Genomic DNA, 18,013 nt, shown 5'->3' with positions numbered 1-18,013 from the left:
AACAGAAAGGTGGCACAGTGGTTAGCACTGCTGCCTCACAGCGCCAGAGATCTGGGTTCAATTCCCGCCTCAGGCGACTGACTGTGTGGAGTTTACACATTCTCCCCGTGTCTGCGTGGGTTTCCTCCGGGTGCTCCGGTTTCCTCCCACAGTCCAAAGATGTGCAGGTCAGGTGAATTGGTCATGCTAAATTGCCCGTAGTGTTAGGTAAGGGGTAAATGTAGGGGTATGGGTGGGTTACGCTTCGGCGGGGCAGTGTGGACTTGTTGGGCCGAAGGGCCTGTTTCCACACTGTAAGTAATCTAATCTAATCTAAAACATGTTGACGTCTGTTTAGCCAAGTTGCCAGAACTCCCTGTGGGGAAAAAAAATCGGAAATGCTATTAGAAAGTTGATGAAAACTCAGTAAAACAATGCAAGCCAGGCCCATTCACTGCCCTGCAGAAGCTTGGAAAGGTCCAGTTTCCGCATCGAGCCAGCAGTACCCAGCTTTCTCCTAGGACTGGCTGCTGTTCGGGACCAGTTAGCGATGGATTTCCAACTGTCTCCGCGCTTTGCAGGAGGCTACCTCTTTTTCCTGGCTTTTACCTGGACAGGTAATTATATCTTTTTTTAAAATTCCCTATTTGCTGAGGCTGGAGCCGGGGTAGCGCCTCGGGTTGTTGTTATAATGTCCCGGCTCCAACACTGAGCTCGCTCTCCGGGTGGGGGGGGAGGGTGTGGAGATGGAGGGTTCCCCCTATCCCTCCTCCCTCCTCCCTCTGTGTCACAGACAGAGCCTTACACCCCAGGAGAGCAGGGATGGTTCTGAGGGAAAGTGAGTACGTTAGTGATGGAGCAGTGAGAGTTGACGAGGACGATCAGTGTGTATTTTCGTGTCTGAAAGAGAATGGTATTTCAAGGAGCTCACACAGAAGGCAGTTCGACATACACTTGAACAGGGAAAAGTTCCAATCAGAAAAGAAAATACAGCAGGAGCCACATGGATTTTCAGTACCCTGGCCCAGTCTTTCTTTACTGTGGGTTAAAGTGGGATGTGATTTTTTTTTACAATTAGAGGCAATGTAGTGTTCAATTCTGTGCAATAACCACAGTATTAGGAGGTCAGATGGTGGTTAGAACAGGGAACTAGCGATGTGATTTCTGTGAAGGCAGATCCTTTTTACTCAGTCAGAAGCAGAATATCTGCTATCTGCTATCTTAATGAACGAAATGTTTGTACTACTGCGTTGAGGGCTGATTGGAGTTCCTTCCTAAGTGTTGGGAGTTCAGTTCAGGAGAACAGTTTACGCTCAGCGGAAGAACTGGTTTTCAGATCAGGAGAAGCAATCAACCCAACAGAAGTTTGTGAGTTGATGGGTCTTCAAGTTGTTAGAATTGAAAAGAGGTTTAGGGCATTAGGATTGAAATAGGTTCATGTCAGCATTCTGATTTAAGTGGTAAAAAGATCCCAGCAATCCAGGAAGGAGAACTGAGAAGTCAGTAAAGTAAGAAATGAAAGAGTTGAGCTAGACTTAATATTTCTCTGAGACTGAGTACTTCTAAAGGATAGTGATTGAAACTTTACTATCTGTCTTAAGATCTTTCTAAATTGTCAAAAACATAGCTTTGTTTTTCTTCTTTTGTGTAGTAACTTTGGCCCAGAGTGTTTGTATGGGATGCCTGGGTACTCTGAAGATTTTGAGTTTCACATCACATTGAACCAGCAACAAATCTATTGATGCATGAGACCATGCCAGCATTGACACAGGTCAAAGTTTTTAGCAAATTTGATGGATTAAATGCTATTAGAACATGAAGTTTAAAAAGGAATATTTTCTGTTGACAACATTTGTTCATTCCCTATTCATGTGTTAGCCTTACAGTGAACCAGGATACATTCCAACAGATATTAGGTAAGATTTACAGAGAATGTAAGGGAGCCAGTGCATAGCTGACCTCTATAATGTCGATGAAAAGATACGGCCATCAACAACAGAAATCTATAGAGAGAATTGGGAAGGCCAGGTTCAGCTAAACTCAGACAAATACATTGTGAAGGTAAAAGAATGCCAGTCCTTTGGAATGATTTAGACACACCGGTGGTAGACTGGGGTGTACAAAATTAAAAATCACCCAACACCAGGTTATAGTCCAACAGGTTTATTTGGAAGCACTAGCTTTCGGAGCGATGCTCCTTCATCAGGTGGTTCTGGAGAATAAGATTGTAAGACGCAGAATTTATAGCAAAAGTTTACAGTGTGATGTAACTGAAATATCATATAGAAAAAGACCTGGATTGTTTGTTAATTCTCTCATCTTTTAGAATGACCATGTTGGTTCCAGTTGTTTCATACGTAAATCACATTTTTTATTTAAAAGTTACATTCTCAAGTGAATTTTAACAACCAGTGTCATGCCGGCCCAGATAATGTACTGAGGGCGTTAGCTCCCTGTGTGAGGCTGTCTGTGCCACAATGGTCAGACTGATTCTAATCTAAAAAACAGATTTACAGAATCTTAGACGGATTCATGCAGTTTTTGAACAAACAATCCAGGTCTTTTTCAATATAATATTTCAGTTACATCACACTGTAAACTTTTGCTATAAATTCTGTGTCTTACAGTCTTATTCTCCACAACCACCTGATGAAGGAGCGTCGCTCCGAAAGTTAGTGCTTCCAAATAAACCTGTTGGACTATAACCTGGTGTTGTGTGATTTTTAACTTAGTCCTTTGGAATGCCATGCTCCTGACAGAATCAAGCTGTGAACTTAAAAATATCACAGCCATCTATCTCTGAGATGGATGCCTAAAGACACAAGAAAGAGTTGAAAAATTTCCCACTATGTATTCAGTCTGCAGTTTTCTGATGCGTGAGAAAACATTGTGGGTTAGCTAGCAAGTAGGGAAGCATGGTGTCTCAGTGGTTAGTGCTGCTACCTCACAGCACCAGGGACCCGTGTTTGATGCCCCCCTCGGGTGATTTGTCTGCATGGAGTTTGTACATTCTCCCCGTGTCTGCATGGGTTTCTTCTGGGTGCTCCAGTTTCCTCCCACAGTGCACAGAAAATTGTCCATAGTGTGCAGATTAGGTGGATTAGCCTGGGGAAATGCAGGGATGGGGTTGGGGGTGGGGTGGGGGGGGGGGGGGAGGGGGATGCTCTTCAGAGGGTAATTGTGGATTCGATTGGGACACTGTTGTGATCCTATGAAGTTGACTCTTTGATGTGTTGTGATGGATAATTCACAAGGGAGTTATTACTGATATTTGTTATATTAAGGTTAATATAAAAAAAGGTGCAGTATTGAAGGGAAGTTTTCTATTTCCTGCAGAATACAGGTCCCTGTGGATGAATAGATGTAGCTTGTCGTGGGTTTAAGTGAATGACACTATGAACTCAACTGTTAATCTTAAACTGGTTATTATAGGAATTCTCAATGCACATGGGATTGTTCAGCAAGTGCTATTCAATTGTAGAACCATATTGAACATTACACATTCTGTTATGAGTCTTGTAACATTGGGAAAGTTGACTGCACCCACTATTATCAGTTTGGTTCATAAAGTGCTTCCCTTATGCTTGCTAGAAACTCAATATTCAAATATATATAGGGCCCAGGCCTCTTCAGGAGAAGGGACCATTGGTGTTTTAATTAATCCAAGCAGTTCCCTGGTACATTCTCCATAGTAATGCCAATCAGAGAGATCATGCCAACCAATCACTATGTGGAAATCGTGAAGCAGAAATCTTTCTTATTTTGAGAATGAGTGAACAGGAGAGACATGCTGCTGGATCTTACCTGGGGTGAAGCAACCATTTACCTGTACTTTGCTCAAATTAGTCTACAGTATTCACTGCTCATAATGTGGTCTCCTCCTCTACACAGGGGAGACAAAATGCAGACTGGTTGACAGCTTTGTGTTTTGGCAGCAAAAATGACCCCGAGATTCTAGTTGCCTGTCGCTTCAACACACTCCCATGTTCCCTGGCCAACATTTCTGCTTGCTGCAGTGCCCCTAGCAAGGTTCAGCACAAGCTGGAAGAACAGCACCTCATTGTTTGCTTGGGAACTCCAAAGCCTTTTGAAGTTTGGTAATTTCACGGCATGTGCCCCTCACTCCATGTCCTTCCCACACCTTCACACACTAGGCCCTGTCATCAACATGGGCTCCTTTCACCACAGCCAACCCATTGTCACCCATTAAAGGTCCCCATTAGAACCTACCTTTCTTTCCAACTTACTGTGAGCCATTCCTTTGCCCAACAGCTGTTCTCTGTTCTCTTGGGCATCACCTTCACCGAGCATTTATTCCACCCCCCCATCCCCACCCGTCTTCAGCATATTTACCAACGCTTTCCTAGCTACAGTCAGTTCTGAAGAAGGGTCACTGGACCCAAAACAAGGACGTGAGGGGGAAGAGGAGTGTAGTAGCCATCACTAAGGAGAAGGTGCTAGGGAAGCTGAAAGGTCTGAAGGTGGATAAATAACTCAGACCAGTTCTGAAGGAGATAGCTGGAGGCATTGGTGGTGAGCTTTCAGGAATCACTGAAGTCTGGGAGGTTCAAATGTAACACCTCCTGTTTAATAAGGGAGGGAGGCAGAAGACAGAATCTATAAGCTGGATAGCCTGACCTCAGTTATTGGTAAGGTTTTAGAAGGAGAAAGTGAGGACTACAGATGCTGGAGATTAGAGTCGGAGAGTGTCGTGCTGGAAAAGCACAGCCAGTCAAGGCAGCATCTGAAGAGATCCTCAGATGTTGCCTGACTGATAAGGTTTTAGACCGGCACCTAACCTCTCTCCAGTCAGCCCTGCCTCAGCTGAGGGCCACACTCTCTCAGAATTGCAAAGGACCCACTCTGTACTACATCCTCAGGAGAATTCATACTCTCAACAAACAGTATTTCAATTCCAGAACAAACATCAAAAACGGTAAGTACAACAAACTTTTATCCACCCACCTCCATAACCAGCGCTCCTCAAACATTCCAGAAGATTCCCCTGGCCTCGGAACCTATTCCACCATTAGCCATGCAGCTGATGCAGCTACCACCCCCACGCTGATTGATGATGTCACTTCTGCCCCCATCATGGCCACTCCCACAACCACTTCCACCCCTCACAATTCCTCATGCATCACACCTGACACCACTTCCGCCCCTCACATCATCGCTGATGCCACATGCTCAGTGACTTCCGCCACCCCTACTGCCATGGTCACCACCACTTCCACCCCCACCAGCGCCACTCACCTGCATTCTGCTGACATGCCCCCCACAGACCCCACCCCCAGAACCCCAAGGGGAACACTACCCCTGCTCATGACTCCACCCCCATTCCCCCACCATCACACCCACTCCAGTTACAGGTTCCACCCCCACTCCCAGCTCCACACCCACACCAGATCCCAGCTCCAAGCCCTGCCGAGTTTTCACCATCCCCCCAGACCTCCCACTCACTGAGGACGAACGATCAGTCCTCAGCAAAGGACTCACCTTCATCCCCCTCTGTCCGCGCATCAATGAATTTAATACACGCCATGACATCGAACAATTCTTCTGTCGCCTCCGCCTCCGAGCTTACTTTCACAATCAGGACTCCCGCCCACCTTCCAAGGACCCCTTCGCCCACCTCCAACACACTGCATCCACCTGGACACCCCGCGCTGGCCTATTACCTGCCCTCGACCTCTTCATTTCCAACTGCCGCCGGGACATTAACTGCCTCAACCTGTCTACCTCCCTCCCCCGCTCCAACCTCTCACCCTCACAACGTGCAGCCCTCCAATCCCTCTGCTCCAATCCCTCTGCTTCAATCCCAACCTCACCATCAAGCCAGCGGATAAAGGGGGCGCAGTGGTAGTCTGGCGCACTGACCTCTACACTGCTGAAGCCAAACGTCAACTCGAGGACACCTCTTCCTACTGCCCCCTCGACCATGACCCCACCCCCCATCACCAAACCATCATCTCCCCGGACCATACAGAACCTCATCACCTCAGGAGATCTCCCACCCACAGCTTCCAACCTCATAGTCCGGGAACCCCGCACTGCCCGGTTCTACCTCCTTCCCAAGATCCACAAGCCTGACCACCCTGGTTGACCCATTGTCTCAGCATGCTCCTGCCCCACTGAACTCATCTCTACCTACCTTGACACTGTCCTATACCCCCAAGTCCAGGAACTCCCCACATACGTTCGAGACACCACCCACGCCCTCCACCTCCTCCAAGACTTCAGTTTCCCTGGCCCCCAACGCCTCATCTTCACCATGGATATCCAATCCCTCTACACCTCCATCCGCCATAACCAGGGCCTCCAAGCCCTCCATTTTTTTCTCTCCAGTCATCCCCAACAGTACCCTTCTACCAACACTCTCATTCGTTTGGCCGAACTGGTCCTCACCCTTAACAATTTCTCCTTTGAATCCTCTCACTTCCCCCAGACCAAAGGAGTAGCCATGGGCACACGTATGGGCCCCAGCTATGCCTGTCTCTTTGTTGGCTACGTAGAGCAGTTGATCTTCCGTAATTACACTGGCACCACTCCCCATCTCTTCCTCCGCTACATTGATGACTGCATTGGCGCTACCTCATGCTCCCGCGAGGAGGTTGAGCAATTCATCAACTTCACTAACACATTCCACCCTGACTTTAAATTTACCTGGACCATCTCTGAGAGCTCCCTCCCCTTCCTGGACCTCTCCATCTCCATTAGTGACGACCGACTTGACACTGACATTTTTTACAAACCCACCGACTCCCACAGCTACCTGGATTACACCTCTTCCCACCCGACCTCTTGCAAAAATGCCATCCCGTATTCCCAATTCCTCCACCTACGCCAGATCTGCTCCCAGGAGGACCAGTTCCACCACAGGACACACCAGATGGCCTCCTTCTTTAGAGACCGCAATTTCCCTTCCCACGTGGTTAAAGATGCCCTCCAACGCATCTCGTCCACATCCCGCACCTCCGCCCTCAAACCCTACCCCTCCAACCGTAACAAGGACAGAACGCCCCTGGTGCTCACCTTCCACCCTACAAACCTTCGCATAAACCAAATCATCCGTCGACATTTCCGCCACCTCTAAAAAGACTCCACCACCAGGGATATATTTCCCTCCCCATCCCTTTCTGCCTTCCGCAAAGATCGTTCCCTCCGTGACTACCTGGTCAGGTCCACGCCCCCACACAACCCACCCTCCAATCCTGGCACTTTCCCCTGCCACCGCAGGAACTGTAAAACCTGTGCCCACACCTCCTCCCTCACCTCTATCCAAGGCCCTAAAGGAGCCTTCCACATCCATCAAAGTTTTACCTGCACATCCACTAATATCATTTATTGTATCCGTTGCTCCCGATGTGGTCTCCTCTACATTGGGGAGACTGGGCGCCTCATAGCAGAGCGCTTTAGGGAACATCTCCGAGACACCCGCACCAATCAACCACACCGCCCCGTGGCCCAACATTTCAACTCCCCCTCCCACTCTGCCGAGGACATGGAGGCCCTGGGCCTCCTTCACCGCTGCTCCCTCACCACCAGACGCCTGGAGGAAGAATGCTTCATCTTCCGCCTCAGAACACTTCAACCCCAGGGCATCAATGTGGACTTCAACATTTTCCTCATTTCCCCTTCCCCCACCTCACCCTAGTTCTAAACTTCCAGCTCAGTAACTGTCCCCTTGACTTGTCCAGACTTGTCCGACCTGCCTATCTCCTTTTCCAACTATCCACTCCACCCTCTTCTCCCTGACCTATCACCTTCATCCCCTCCCCCACTCACCCATTGTAGTCTATGCTACTTTCTCCCCACCCCCACCCTCCTCTAGCTTATCTCTCCATGCTTCAGGCTCACTGCCTTTATTCCTGATGAAGGGCTTTTGCCCGAAACGTCGATTTCGAAGCCCCTTGGATGCTGCCTGAACTGCTGTGCTCTTCCAGCACCACTAATCCAGAATCTGGTTTCCAGCATCTGCAGTCATTGTTTTTACCACCTTGGTAAGATTTTAGAGTCCATTATTAAGGATGAGTTGTAAAGTGCTTGAGAGTGCATGGTCAAGTCGGACTGAGTCAGCATAGCTTCGTCAAGGAGAGGTCAGGCCTGACAAATTTGTTAGAACGTTTAGAGATAATGGGCAAGTTAGACAAAGGCGACCGAGGGGACCTGATCTATTTGGATTTCCAAAAGGCCTTTGACAGGGTGCTGCACAGGAGTCTGTAAAACAAGATAAGAAATTATGGTGTTGCAGCAAGTTACTGGCATGAACAGAGGATTGTCTGACTGGCAGAAGGGGAGGATGGGGTCTTCTTCAGGATGGCATCCAGTGACCAGTGGAGTTCTGTAGGATTCTGTGTTGGGACAGCTATTCACGTTAGACATTACCGATCTGGACGATTGAACTGAGGGCATTGTTGCTAAGTTTGAGATGACACAAAGATAGGTGGCAGGAGAGGTAGTTGAGAGCGTAGTGCTGGAAAAACACAGCAGGTCAGGCAGCATCTAAGGAGCAGCAGAGTCGATGTTTCATCAGGAAGGGCTTTTACCTGAAACATTGACTCTCCTGCAGCTCGGATGCTGCCTGACCTGCTGTGTTCATTCCTGCTGAAGGGCTTTTGCCCGAAACGTCGATTCTCCTGCTCTTTGGATGCTGCCTGACCTGCTGTGCCTTTCCAGCACTACACTCTTGACTCTAATCGCTCACTTTCACTTGGCGGGGAGGTAATATTAAGGAAGCAGGGAGGCGGCAGAAGGACTTGGACAGGCTAGGAGAATGGGCAAAGAAGTGGCAGATGGAATACAGTGTGGGAAAGTATGAGGGTATGCATTTTAGTAAAGAGGACTATGGATCTGTACCTGATGGAGTTTAGAAAGGTGAGGGGGATCTCATTGAAGTGTACAGAATACTGAGAGGCCTGGATAGAGTGAACGTGGAGAAGATGTTTCCACCAGTTGGAGAGACTGGGACCTGAGGGCACCAGCCTCAGAGTGAAGGAATGATGCTTTCGAACTGAGATAAGGAGGAATTTCTGCAACCAGAGGGTTGTAAATCTGTGGAGCTCATTGCCACAGAAAGCTGTGGAGGCTAAGCCATTCACTGCATTTAAGACAAAAGTAGATAGTTTTGTGATTAGTAAGTGGATCAAGGGTTACGGGTAGAAGGCGGGAGAATGGGGTTGAGAAACATTTCAGCCATGATCAAATGATGGAGCTGACTCGATCAGCCAAATGGCCAAATTTGCTCCTATGGTCTTATGGAAACATTGACTCTGCTTTCTCTCCCTAGATGGAGACCTACTAAGTTTCTCTAGAAATGTGTTTTTTTTGTTTCAGATTTCCAGCAGCTGTTTGTTCTTTGAATAGTATTGATGTGATTTGTTCACTTTTTGGTCAATGTTAACCACAGGATGTTGAAAGTGGGGGAATCAGTCATCGTAATATCCATTGCATGTCAAAGGATTATGGTTGAATTTTCTCTTGTTGGAGATGGTCAATATCTGGCACTTGTATGGTATAAATGAAGCTCACTACTTGTCAGCCCAAACCTAGATATTGTCCAAAGCTTGCTGTATTTTAACACGGAGAATCGACGTTTCGGGCATGAGCCCTTCTTCAGGAATGAGCAAAGTGTGTCCAGCAGGCTAAGATAAAAGGTAGGGAGGAGGGACTTGGAGGAGGGGCGTTGGGAATGCGATAGGTAGAAGGAGGTTAAGGTGAGGGTGATAGGCCGGAGTGGGGGTGGGGGCGGAGAGGTTAGGAAGAAGATTGCAGGTTAGGAAGGGCTCATGCCCGAAACATTCATTCTCCTGCTCCTTGGATGCTGCCTGACCTGCTGCGCTTTTCCAGCAACACATTTTCAGCTCTGATCTCCAGCATCGACAGTCCTCACTTTCTCCTTGTATTTTAACATGGACTGCTTCAGTGTCTGATGAGTCACAAATGATGCTGAATATTGCACAACCATCTGCAAACATCCCCACTTCTGACCTTATGATGGAGGGAAAGTTATTGATGAAGCAGTTGAAGGTGGTTGGGCCAAGGATACTACTCTGAGGAACTCCTGGAGCTGAGATGACTGATCTCCAACAACCACAACCTTCTTCCTGTGTGTCCGGTGTGACCACAATCAGTGGAGAGTTTGCCCTTTGACTCCCATTGATTCCTGTTTTGTTAGGGCTCCTTGATGCCACACTCGGTTGAAGGCAGCCTTGATGTCGAGGGCTGTCACTCTCCCCTCCCCTCTGGAATTCAGCTTTTTTGTCCATGTTGGAACCAAGGCTTTAATGAGGTCAGGAGCTGAGTGGCCCTTGTGGAACCCAAACTGGGCGTCACTGAACAGGTTATTGTTGAACAGCTGCTGCTTGATCACACTTTTGAAAACCCCTTCATCAATTTTCTGACAATCTGAAGGAGGGTCATAGGCCGGGTTGGATTTGTCCTGCTGTTTTATGTACAGGACCTACCTGGGCAATTTTCCTCATTGCTGGGTGATGTCAGTGCCGTAGCTATCCAGCAACAATTTGGCAAGGTGTGCAGGAAGTTTTGGTGCACACATCTTCAGTACCATTGCCGCAACCTTATCAGGGCCTTAACCTTTGTAGTGCTCCAACCATTTCTTGTTATTATGTGGAATGAATCTAATGAACACTCCATTTGTGTTGCTGGGGACCTCAGGAGGAGGCTGAGATGGATCATCCACTCAGCACAGGAGGCAATGGTTCAGTGCTAGTATTGCTGAACTGTTCATTCAGAGACACAGGAGATAGAACATTGAACAGTACAGCACAGTCCTTGGGCCCTTGATGTTGTGCCGACCTTTTATCCTAGTCTAAGATCAAAGTAACCTACTTATCCTTCATTGTACTATCATCCATGTGCCTATCCAAGAGTAACTTAAATGTCCCTAATGTTCTGGGGACCTGGGTATGAATCCTGCCATGGCAGATGGTGCAATTTGAATTCAATAAAAAGATCTGGGTTTAAGAGTGCACTGACGACCATGAATCCATTGCCGATGGTCAGAAAATACCATCTGGTTCATTCATGTCCTTCAAGGAAGGTAATCCTTACCTGGTTTGGCCAACATGTGACTCCAGATGCACAGCAATGCGGTTGACACTAAGCTGCCCTCTAGGCAATTCGGGCTAGGTGGTAAATGCTGGTCTCGCCAGTAATGCCCTCATCCTGTGAATGAATAAAAACAAAGTTCTGGCTTTTCAACCAAAAAGATGTTTGTAATTGCCATTGTCTTTGGAATGCTGTGCTGGGTTCTCCCATTATTAACATTGACGATATTAGTGGAGGAATGTTTAATTGTCCACAAGGTGTGGCGGGTACGATGGTGATCACCTTCTTAGATTATATAGGTTTAGGAAGGATTCCTGCATATGGAAAGCTAGAATATGTTACCCCACTATTAAAGAGAAAGGAAACAGGGAACTTACACAGCTGTTAGTCTTAGATCAATAATCAGGAAAATGCCACAATCTGTTATCAGCAATGGGATAAATAGACACCTGGATGATAATAATTTGATTGGATATGATCAACATGGATTTGCGAATGGGAAACTTTAAAGATATTATGAACACAATTGATAATGGAGAGCCAAAGGACACAATACATTTAGATTTTCAGAAGACTAGTGATGAGGTTCCCTACAAGAGTCTGGTTAGAAAGATTAAAATGCATGGGATAGGAGGGAAGGATTACCGATTGGCAAACAGACAGGAAACAGAGAGTCGGTATAAATGGGTCGTTCTCATGTTGGCAGCTGGGATGGATGGGTAACCACAAGGACCAGAACTTGGCCCCAGCTGCTCACAATCTCGACCAATGATTTCAAGGGGGAGAGGAAATGTAATATTGATCCAAGACAAAGTGGGAATGTGTGTTGGGATGAAGGTGAAAAGCAGCTTCTGGAAGATTTGGACAGGTGTCCTGATTGGTCAAGAACATGGCAGATGGAATGTAATGTGGAAAATATAAGATTAGAACATAGAACATAGAAAAATACAGCGCAGTACAGGCCCTTTGGCCCTCGATGTTGCGCCGACCGAAGCCTACCTAACCTACACTAGCCCAATAACCTCCATATGCTTATCCAATGCCCGCTTGAATGACTATAAAGAGGGAGAGTCCACCACTGCTACTGGCAGGGCATTCCATGAACTCACAACCCACTGAGTAAAAAATCTACCCCTAACATCTGTCCTATACCAACCTCCCCTTAATTTAAAGCTATGTCCCCTAGTAACAGCTGACTCCATACGCGGAAAAAGGTTCTCACTGTCAACCCTATCTAAACCCCTAATCATCTTGTACACCTCTATCAAATCTCCCCTAAACCTTCTTTTCTCCAATGAGAAAAGCCCCAAGTGCCTCAGCCTTTCCTCCTACGATCTTCCTACCATGCCAGGCAACATCCTGGTAAACCTCCTCTGCACTCGTTCCAATGCCTCCACATCCTTCCTATAGTATTGCGACCAAAACTGTACACAATACTCCAGATAAGGCCGCACCAGAGTCTTATACAACTGCAACATGACCTCAGGACTCCGGAACTCAATTCCTCTACCAATAAAGCCCAGTACACCATATGCCTTCTTCACAGCACTATTTACCTGGGTGGCAACTTTCAGAGATCTGTGTACATGGACACCAAGATCCCTCTGCTCATCCACACTACCAAGTAGTCTACCATTAGCCCAGTAATCCATCTTCTTATTACTCCTACCAAAGTGAACGACTTCACACTTAGCTACATTGAACTCCATTTGCCACCTTACTGCCCAGCTCTGCAACTTATCTATATCCCGCTGTAACCTGCCACATCCTTCTTCGCTGTCCTCAACTCCACCGACTTTCGTGTCATCCGCAAACTTGCTCACCCAGCCTTCAAGCCCCTCCTCCAGGTCATTTATAAAAATGACAAACAGCAATGGTCCCAAAACAGATCCTTGTGGAACACCGCTAGTAACTGCACTCCAAGATGAACCTATACCATCAACTACTACCCTCTGTCTCCTTCCAGCCAGCCAATTCCTAATCCAAACCTCTAATGCACCCTCAATGCCATACCTCAGTAGTTTTTGCATTAGCCTGCCATGGGGTACCTTATCGAATGCCTTGCTAAAATCCATATACACCACATCTACTGCTTTACCCTCATCCACTTCCTTGGTCACCTTCTCGAAGAACTCAATAAGGTTTGTGAGGCACGACCTGCCCTTCACAAAACCATGCTGACTATCCTTGATCACATTATTCCTGTCCAGATGTTCATAAATCTTATCCCTTACAATTCTCTCTAAGACTTTGCCCACAACAGAAGTGAGACTCACTGGCCTATAGTTTCTAGGGCTGTCCCTACTCCCCTTCTTGAACAAGGGGACCACATTCGCTATCCTCCAGTCTTCTGGCACTATTCCTGTAGACAACGACGACATAAAAATCAAGGCCAATGGCTCTGCTATCTCCTCCCTAGCTTCCCAGAGGATCCTAGGATAAATGCCATCAGGCCCAGGGGACTTCTCTATTTTCACCCTTGCCAGTATTCCCCGGACCTCTTCCCTACATACCTCAAAGCCATCCATTCTAATCACTTGTGACTCAATATTCACATCAGCAACAATGTCCTGTTCCTGAGTGAATACTGACGAAAAGTATTGATTTAGTGTCTCTCCAATCTCCTCTGCCTCCACACACAACTTCCCACTACTATCCTTGACTGGACCGATATCTACCCTAGTCATCCTTTTATTCCTGACATACCTATAGAAAGCCTTAGGGTTTTCCCTAATCCGGCCAACCAAGGACTTTTCATGTCCCCTCCTTGCTGCTCTTAGCTCTCTCTTTAGATCCTTCCTGGCTACCTTATAACTCTCAATCGCCCCAACTGAACCTTCACGCCTCATCTTTACATAGGCCACCCTCTTTCCTTTTACAAGGGATTCCAATTCCTTATTAAACCACGGCTCCCTCACAAGCCCCTTTCCTCCCTGCCTGACTGGTACATACTTATTAAGGACACCCAATAGCTGCTCCTTGAACAAGCTCCACATATCATTTGTGTCCTTCCCTTGAAGCCTATTTTTCCAATCCACACATCCTAAGTCATGCCTCACCGCATCATAATTTCCCTGCCCCCAGCTATAACTCCTGCCCTGCAGTGCACACTTATCCCTCTCCATCACTAGAGTAAAAATCACCGAGTTGTGGTCACTGTCCCCGAAGTGCTCACCTACCTCCAAGTCTAACACCTGGCCTGGTTATCCACTTTGGCGGGAGAAACAGATGTGCAGAGTATTTTGAGAAAGCTAAGGGATTGGAAAGTGTAGATGTATAAAGGCACCTAGATGTCCTTATCAATAAGTCATTGAAGGCCAACCTACAGGAGTAGCAAGCTGTTAGAAAGGCTGATGGAATGGTAGTCTTTATTGCAAGGAGATTTGTGTACATGAGTAGTGAAGTCTTGCTTTAATTGTATCGGAGCTTGGTTAGACTGTAGTTTTGGTTTCCTTCTCTATATCATTACTATAGACAGGGTGCGACTACGGTACAGTCCACCAGACATGTTCCTGGGATAGTGGGACTGTCCTCTGAAGCGAGTTTGGACAAACTGGGTGTGTGATCTCTAGAGTTGCAAAGATTGAGAGGTGATCCCATTGAAACTTAGAAAATATTGAAAAGGTTAGACAGGTGTTATGACATGGAGATAGGCAGCCGAACCAAATCAGCCTTTTGACCAATGTTTTTGGAACACAGTAAAATTGAAACCTTCAAAGACTTTCAATAGTCACTCCCAATGGTTTCTAACCAGACTTTGCAAATAATTAATTCCTGATACTGGTTTGTATCTTAAACAAAAGACTTAACAATTTATTAAATACACAATAGGTTTAGCAGAGAAATATTAAACAAGAAGGTAATCTAATTAATATCTTTGCTTTAAACCTGAAACATCCATTTTCAGCCCCCATTCACACCATAGGCAGATGGACAAACAACCACAGATAAGGAATAGATAAAAAGAAAATAACAAAACTGGTCAGATTTCGTGATGCGTTGTTTCACAGGCACATATGAGGACTCCTTGGTCGCTTTTCTGGAAACATTGATCAGGGTCACCTTGTCAGTTCACTCAGATAAAAACAGTAATTACTCTAACTCAGCTTTCTATGCTTTGGGCTTCTGGAAGCTGATGTGGGAGCTTAGGCAGGAAGCTTTCAAACCTTCATGTAGCCAATCTTATCTCCCCAGAAAACATAGCTCAATAAAAACCAGCTTCAACTACAGACTGACCGTATCTTCCCAAAGTCTCAATGACCATGCAACATCTGCCATCTGCTTGGACGTAAAATCTGTTCCAGACTTGCCAGAACTATTTTCCAGGAACTCACTTCATTAATTGCCAATTTCTGTTATCTCTTTAAACACAATGCTCTTCCTGAGTTTGCTGTGTCTGTAGGAAAGCCTTTTAATTGAAAATGAGCCTCCAGGCTAGCCTCACAAAGAGACAAAAGCATGTTTGATCTGTTCCTTTCACCACAGCTGTTGCCCAAAGTCCATTTCCCAAGCCATTTTCAACTCACAATTCCTAGTTCACAGCTCCAAATTAAAATTGATAACAGAAGTTTTCCCTGGTCGGGGAGTCATGAACTGTATTCACAGTTTAAAGCTAAGGGGAATGTCATTTAGGACTGAGCTAAGGAGAAATGTCCTTACCGAGAGGGTTATAAATCTTTGGAACTCTCTACCCCAGAGGGTAGTGGATCTTCAGTCTTTGTATTTGTTACCTTCCAGGAGATTGTTAAATACTAACTGGGTTATAGAATTAAAAATCACACAACACCAATCATAACTGGGTTATGGGGATGAGGTGGGTAAAAGGCATTGAAGTGTTTGATCTGCTAAAATTATATTTAATGACAGGACTCTTGATTCTATGTTCCTCACAAAGTCTGTCTTTGACCTATAGAAAGTGAGTGTGGAGAATTAATAACAGGGAATGAAGAGATGGCAGATGAATCAAATAGATATTTTGCACAAGTCGTTGCAATAGATTCTATAAATAATACCCCAGAAACTAAAGATGAGGAATTAGAATGGAGAGTGACACAGAGAAGTGATACTGAGTAAATTCTTGGAACTGCAGGCTGACAGCTACCTAGACCCAAGGAGAAAGTGAGGCCTGAAGGTGTTGGAGATCAGGTTCGAGAGTGTGGTGCTGGAAAAGCACAGCAGGTCAGGAAGCATCTGAGGAGCAGGAGAAGGGCTCTTGCCTGAAACATTGGTTCTCCTGCTCCTTGGATGCTGCCAGACTTACGATACTTTTCCAGCACCACACTCTTGACAGCTACCCAGATTCTGATGGACTTCATCCCAACATCTTAAAAAAACATAGAAAGTGAGATAGTTGATTTTTTGCTTTTAATATTTGAAAACTCCCTTGATTCAGGAAAAATCTCATTAGATTGGAATGTAGCAAATGTCAAAAAGGGAGGAAAATGGAAAGCAGGGAACAACAAGGCAGTTAGCTTAGCATCTGTCACCGGGAAAATTCTGGAAGCTATTATTAACGAAATTATGACATGGCTGTATTACATAATTTCAAGATCACTAGTCAACATGGTTTAGGAGCATAGAACTGTGAGCAGTCTGAGCACCACACCCTGAAAGGGTATATTGGCCTTGGAGAGGGTACAACATAGGTTCCAGAATGATCTCTGGACTTCAGGGGTAAGTAATGAATTTTTTGATTTGATTTATTATTGTCACGTGTAACTAGGTACAGTGAAAAGTTTTGTTTTGTGTGCAGTACAGGTGGATCATACCATACAAAGATCACAAAGTGATAGAACAGAGCAAGGAATACAAAGTTCCAGCTGTAAAGAGGGTGCACAAAAAGCAAGATCAACTTTAGATTTGAAATTTGAAAGATCCATTCGTCAGTCTAATAGCAGCAGGGAAGAAGCTGTTCTTGAACCTGTTGATACGTGTCTTTACTCTTCTGTAGCTTCTGCCTGAAGGAAGAGTTTGGAAAAGATTATAGTCGTGCGGGAAGGGTCTTTGATAATATCTGCCTTTCCGTGGCAGCGAGAGGTGTAGATGGAGTCAATGGATGGAAAGTGATTAACTGGGCTGTGTACATAACTTTCTGTAGTGTCTTACAATTCTGGGCAGGGCAGTTGCCAAACTAAGCCATTATGCATCCAAATAGAATACTTTCTATGGTGCAACTATAATGGTTGGTGAGGGTCCTAATGGGCACACCAAATTCCCTGAGGCTCCATGAGGGAGAAAAGGTGTTGTTGTGGCTTCTTAACCATCATATCTGACCAGGACAGATTGTTGGTGATCATCATTCCTAGGAACTTAAAATCACGACCATCTCTACCTCAGCTCTGTTGATGTAGATAGGCGCATGTCCTCCCCCTTGTTTCCTGAAGTCAATGATCAGCTCTTTGGGTTTGGTGACATTGAGGAAGAGATTTGTATCATTGCATCATGACACCAAGCACTCTGTCTCTTTGCTGTGTTCTGTCTTGTCATTGATATGTGGCTTGCATTGGTGATGTCGTCAGCAAACTTGGGGATAGAGTTCAGATGGGAGTTGGCCACACAGTGTGAGTGTACAGGGAAGACAGTAAGGGGCTGAGAATGCATTCTTGCAGGGTGCCAGTGTTGAGGATTATCTTGGAGGAAATGCTATTGTCTATCTTCACTGATTGTGGTCTGTAGGTTAGAAAGCTGAGGATCCAATTGCAGAGGGCGGGACTGAGACCTGGGTTTCGGAGTTTTGAGATTAGTTTGGTTGGGATGATAGTGTTGAAGGTGGAGTTGTAGTCAATAAGTAGAAACCTGACAGAGGTATTCTTATTATTCAGATGTTTTATGGATGGGTATAGGGCTAGGGAGATGGCATCCGCTGTGGACCAGTTGCACCATTGGGCAAATTACAAGGGATTGAGGCAGGTTGGGAGGCTAGAGTTAATATGAGCTAAGACTAATCTCTCAAAGCATTCCATAG

General features: G+C 45.9%; 1 protein-coding gene across 1 annotated transcript in view; it reads left to right on the top strand.

Moving 5' to 3' along the window:
* The first annotated feature begins 469 nt into the window (after window positions 1-469).
* LOC140468209 (intercellular adhesion molecule 1-like) overlaps window positions 470-18,013 on the top strand; it is a 79,197-nt gene continuing 61,653 nt past the window's right edge. Inside the window, exon 1 of the mRNA XM_072564450.1 lies at window positions 470-596. Within this exon, the coding sequence (XP_072420551.1) occupies window positions 530-596 (67 nt within the window). The 5' untranslated portion in view covers window positions 470-529. The remainder of the gene's footprint in view (window positions 597-18,013) is intronic.

The sequence above is a fragment of the Chiloscyllium punctatum genome, chromosome 46 (assembly GCF_047496795.1).
Source record: "Chiloscyllium punctatum isolate Juve2018m chromosome 46, sChiPun1.3, whole genome shotgun sequence".
NCBI lineage: Eukaryota > Metazoa > Chordata > Chondrichthyes > Orectolobiformes > Hemiscylliidae > Chiloscyllium > Chiloscyllium punctatum.
The sequence above is the reverse complement of the archived record's forward strand: the minus strand, read 5'-3'. Positions and strand labels throughout refer to the sequence as shown.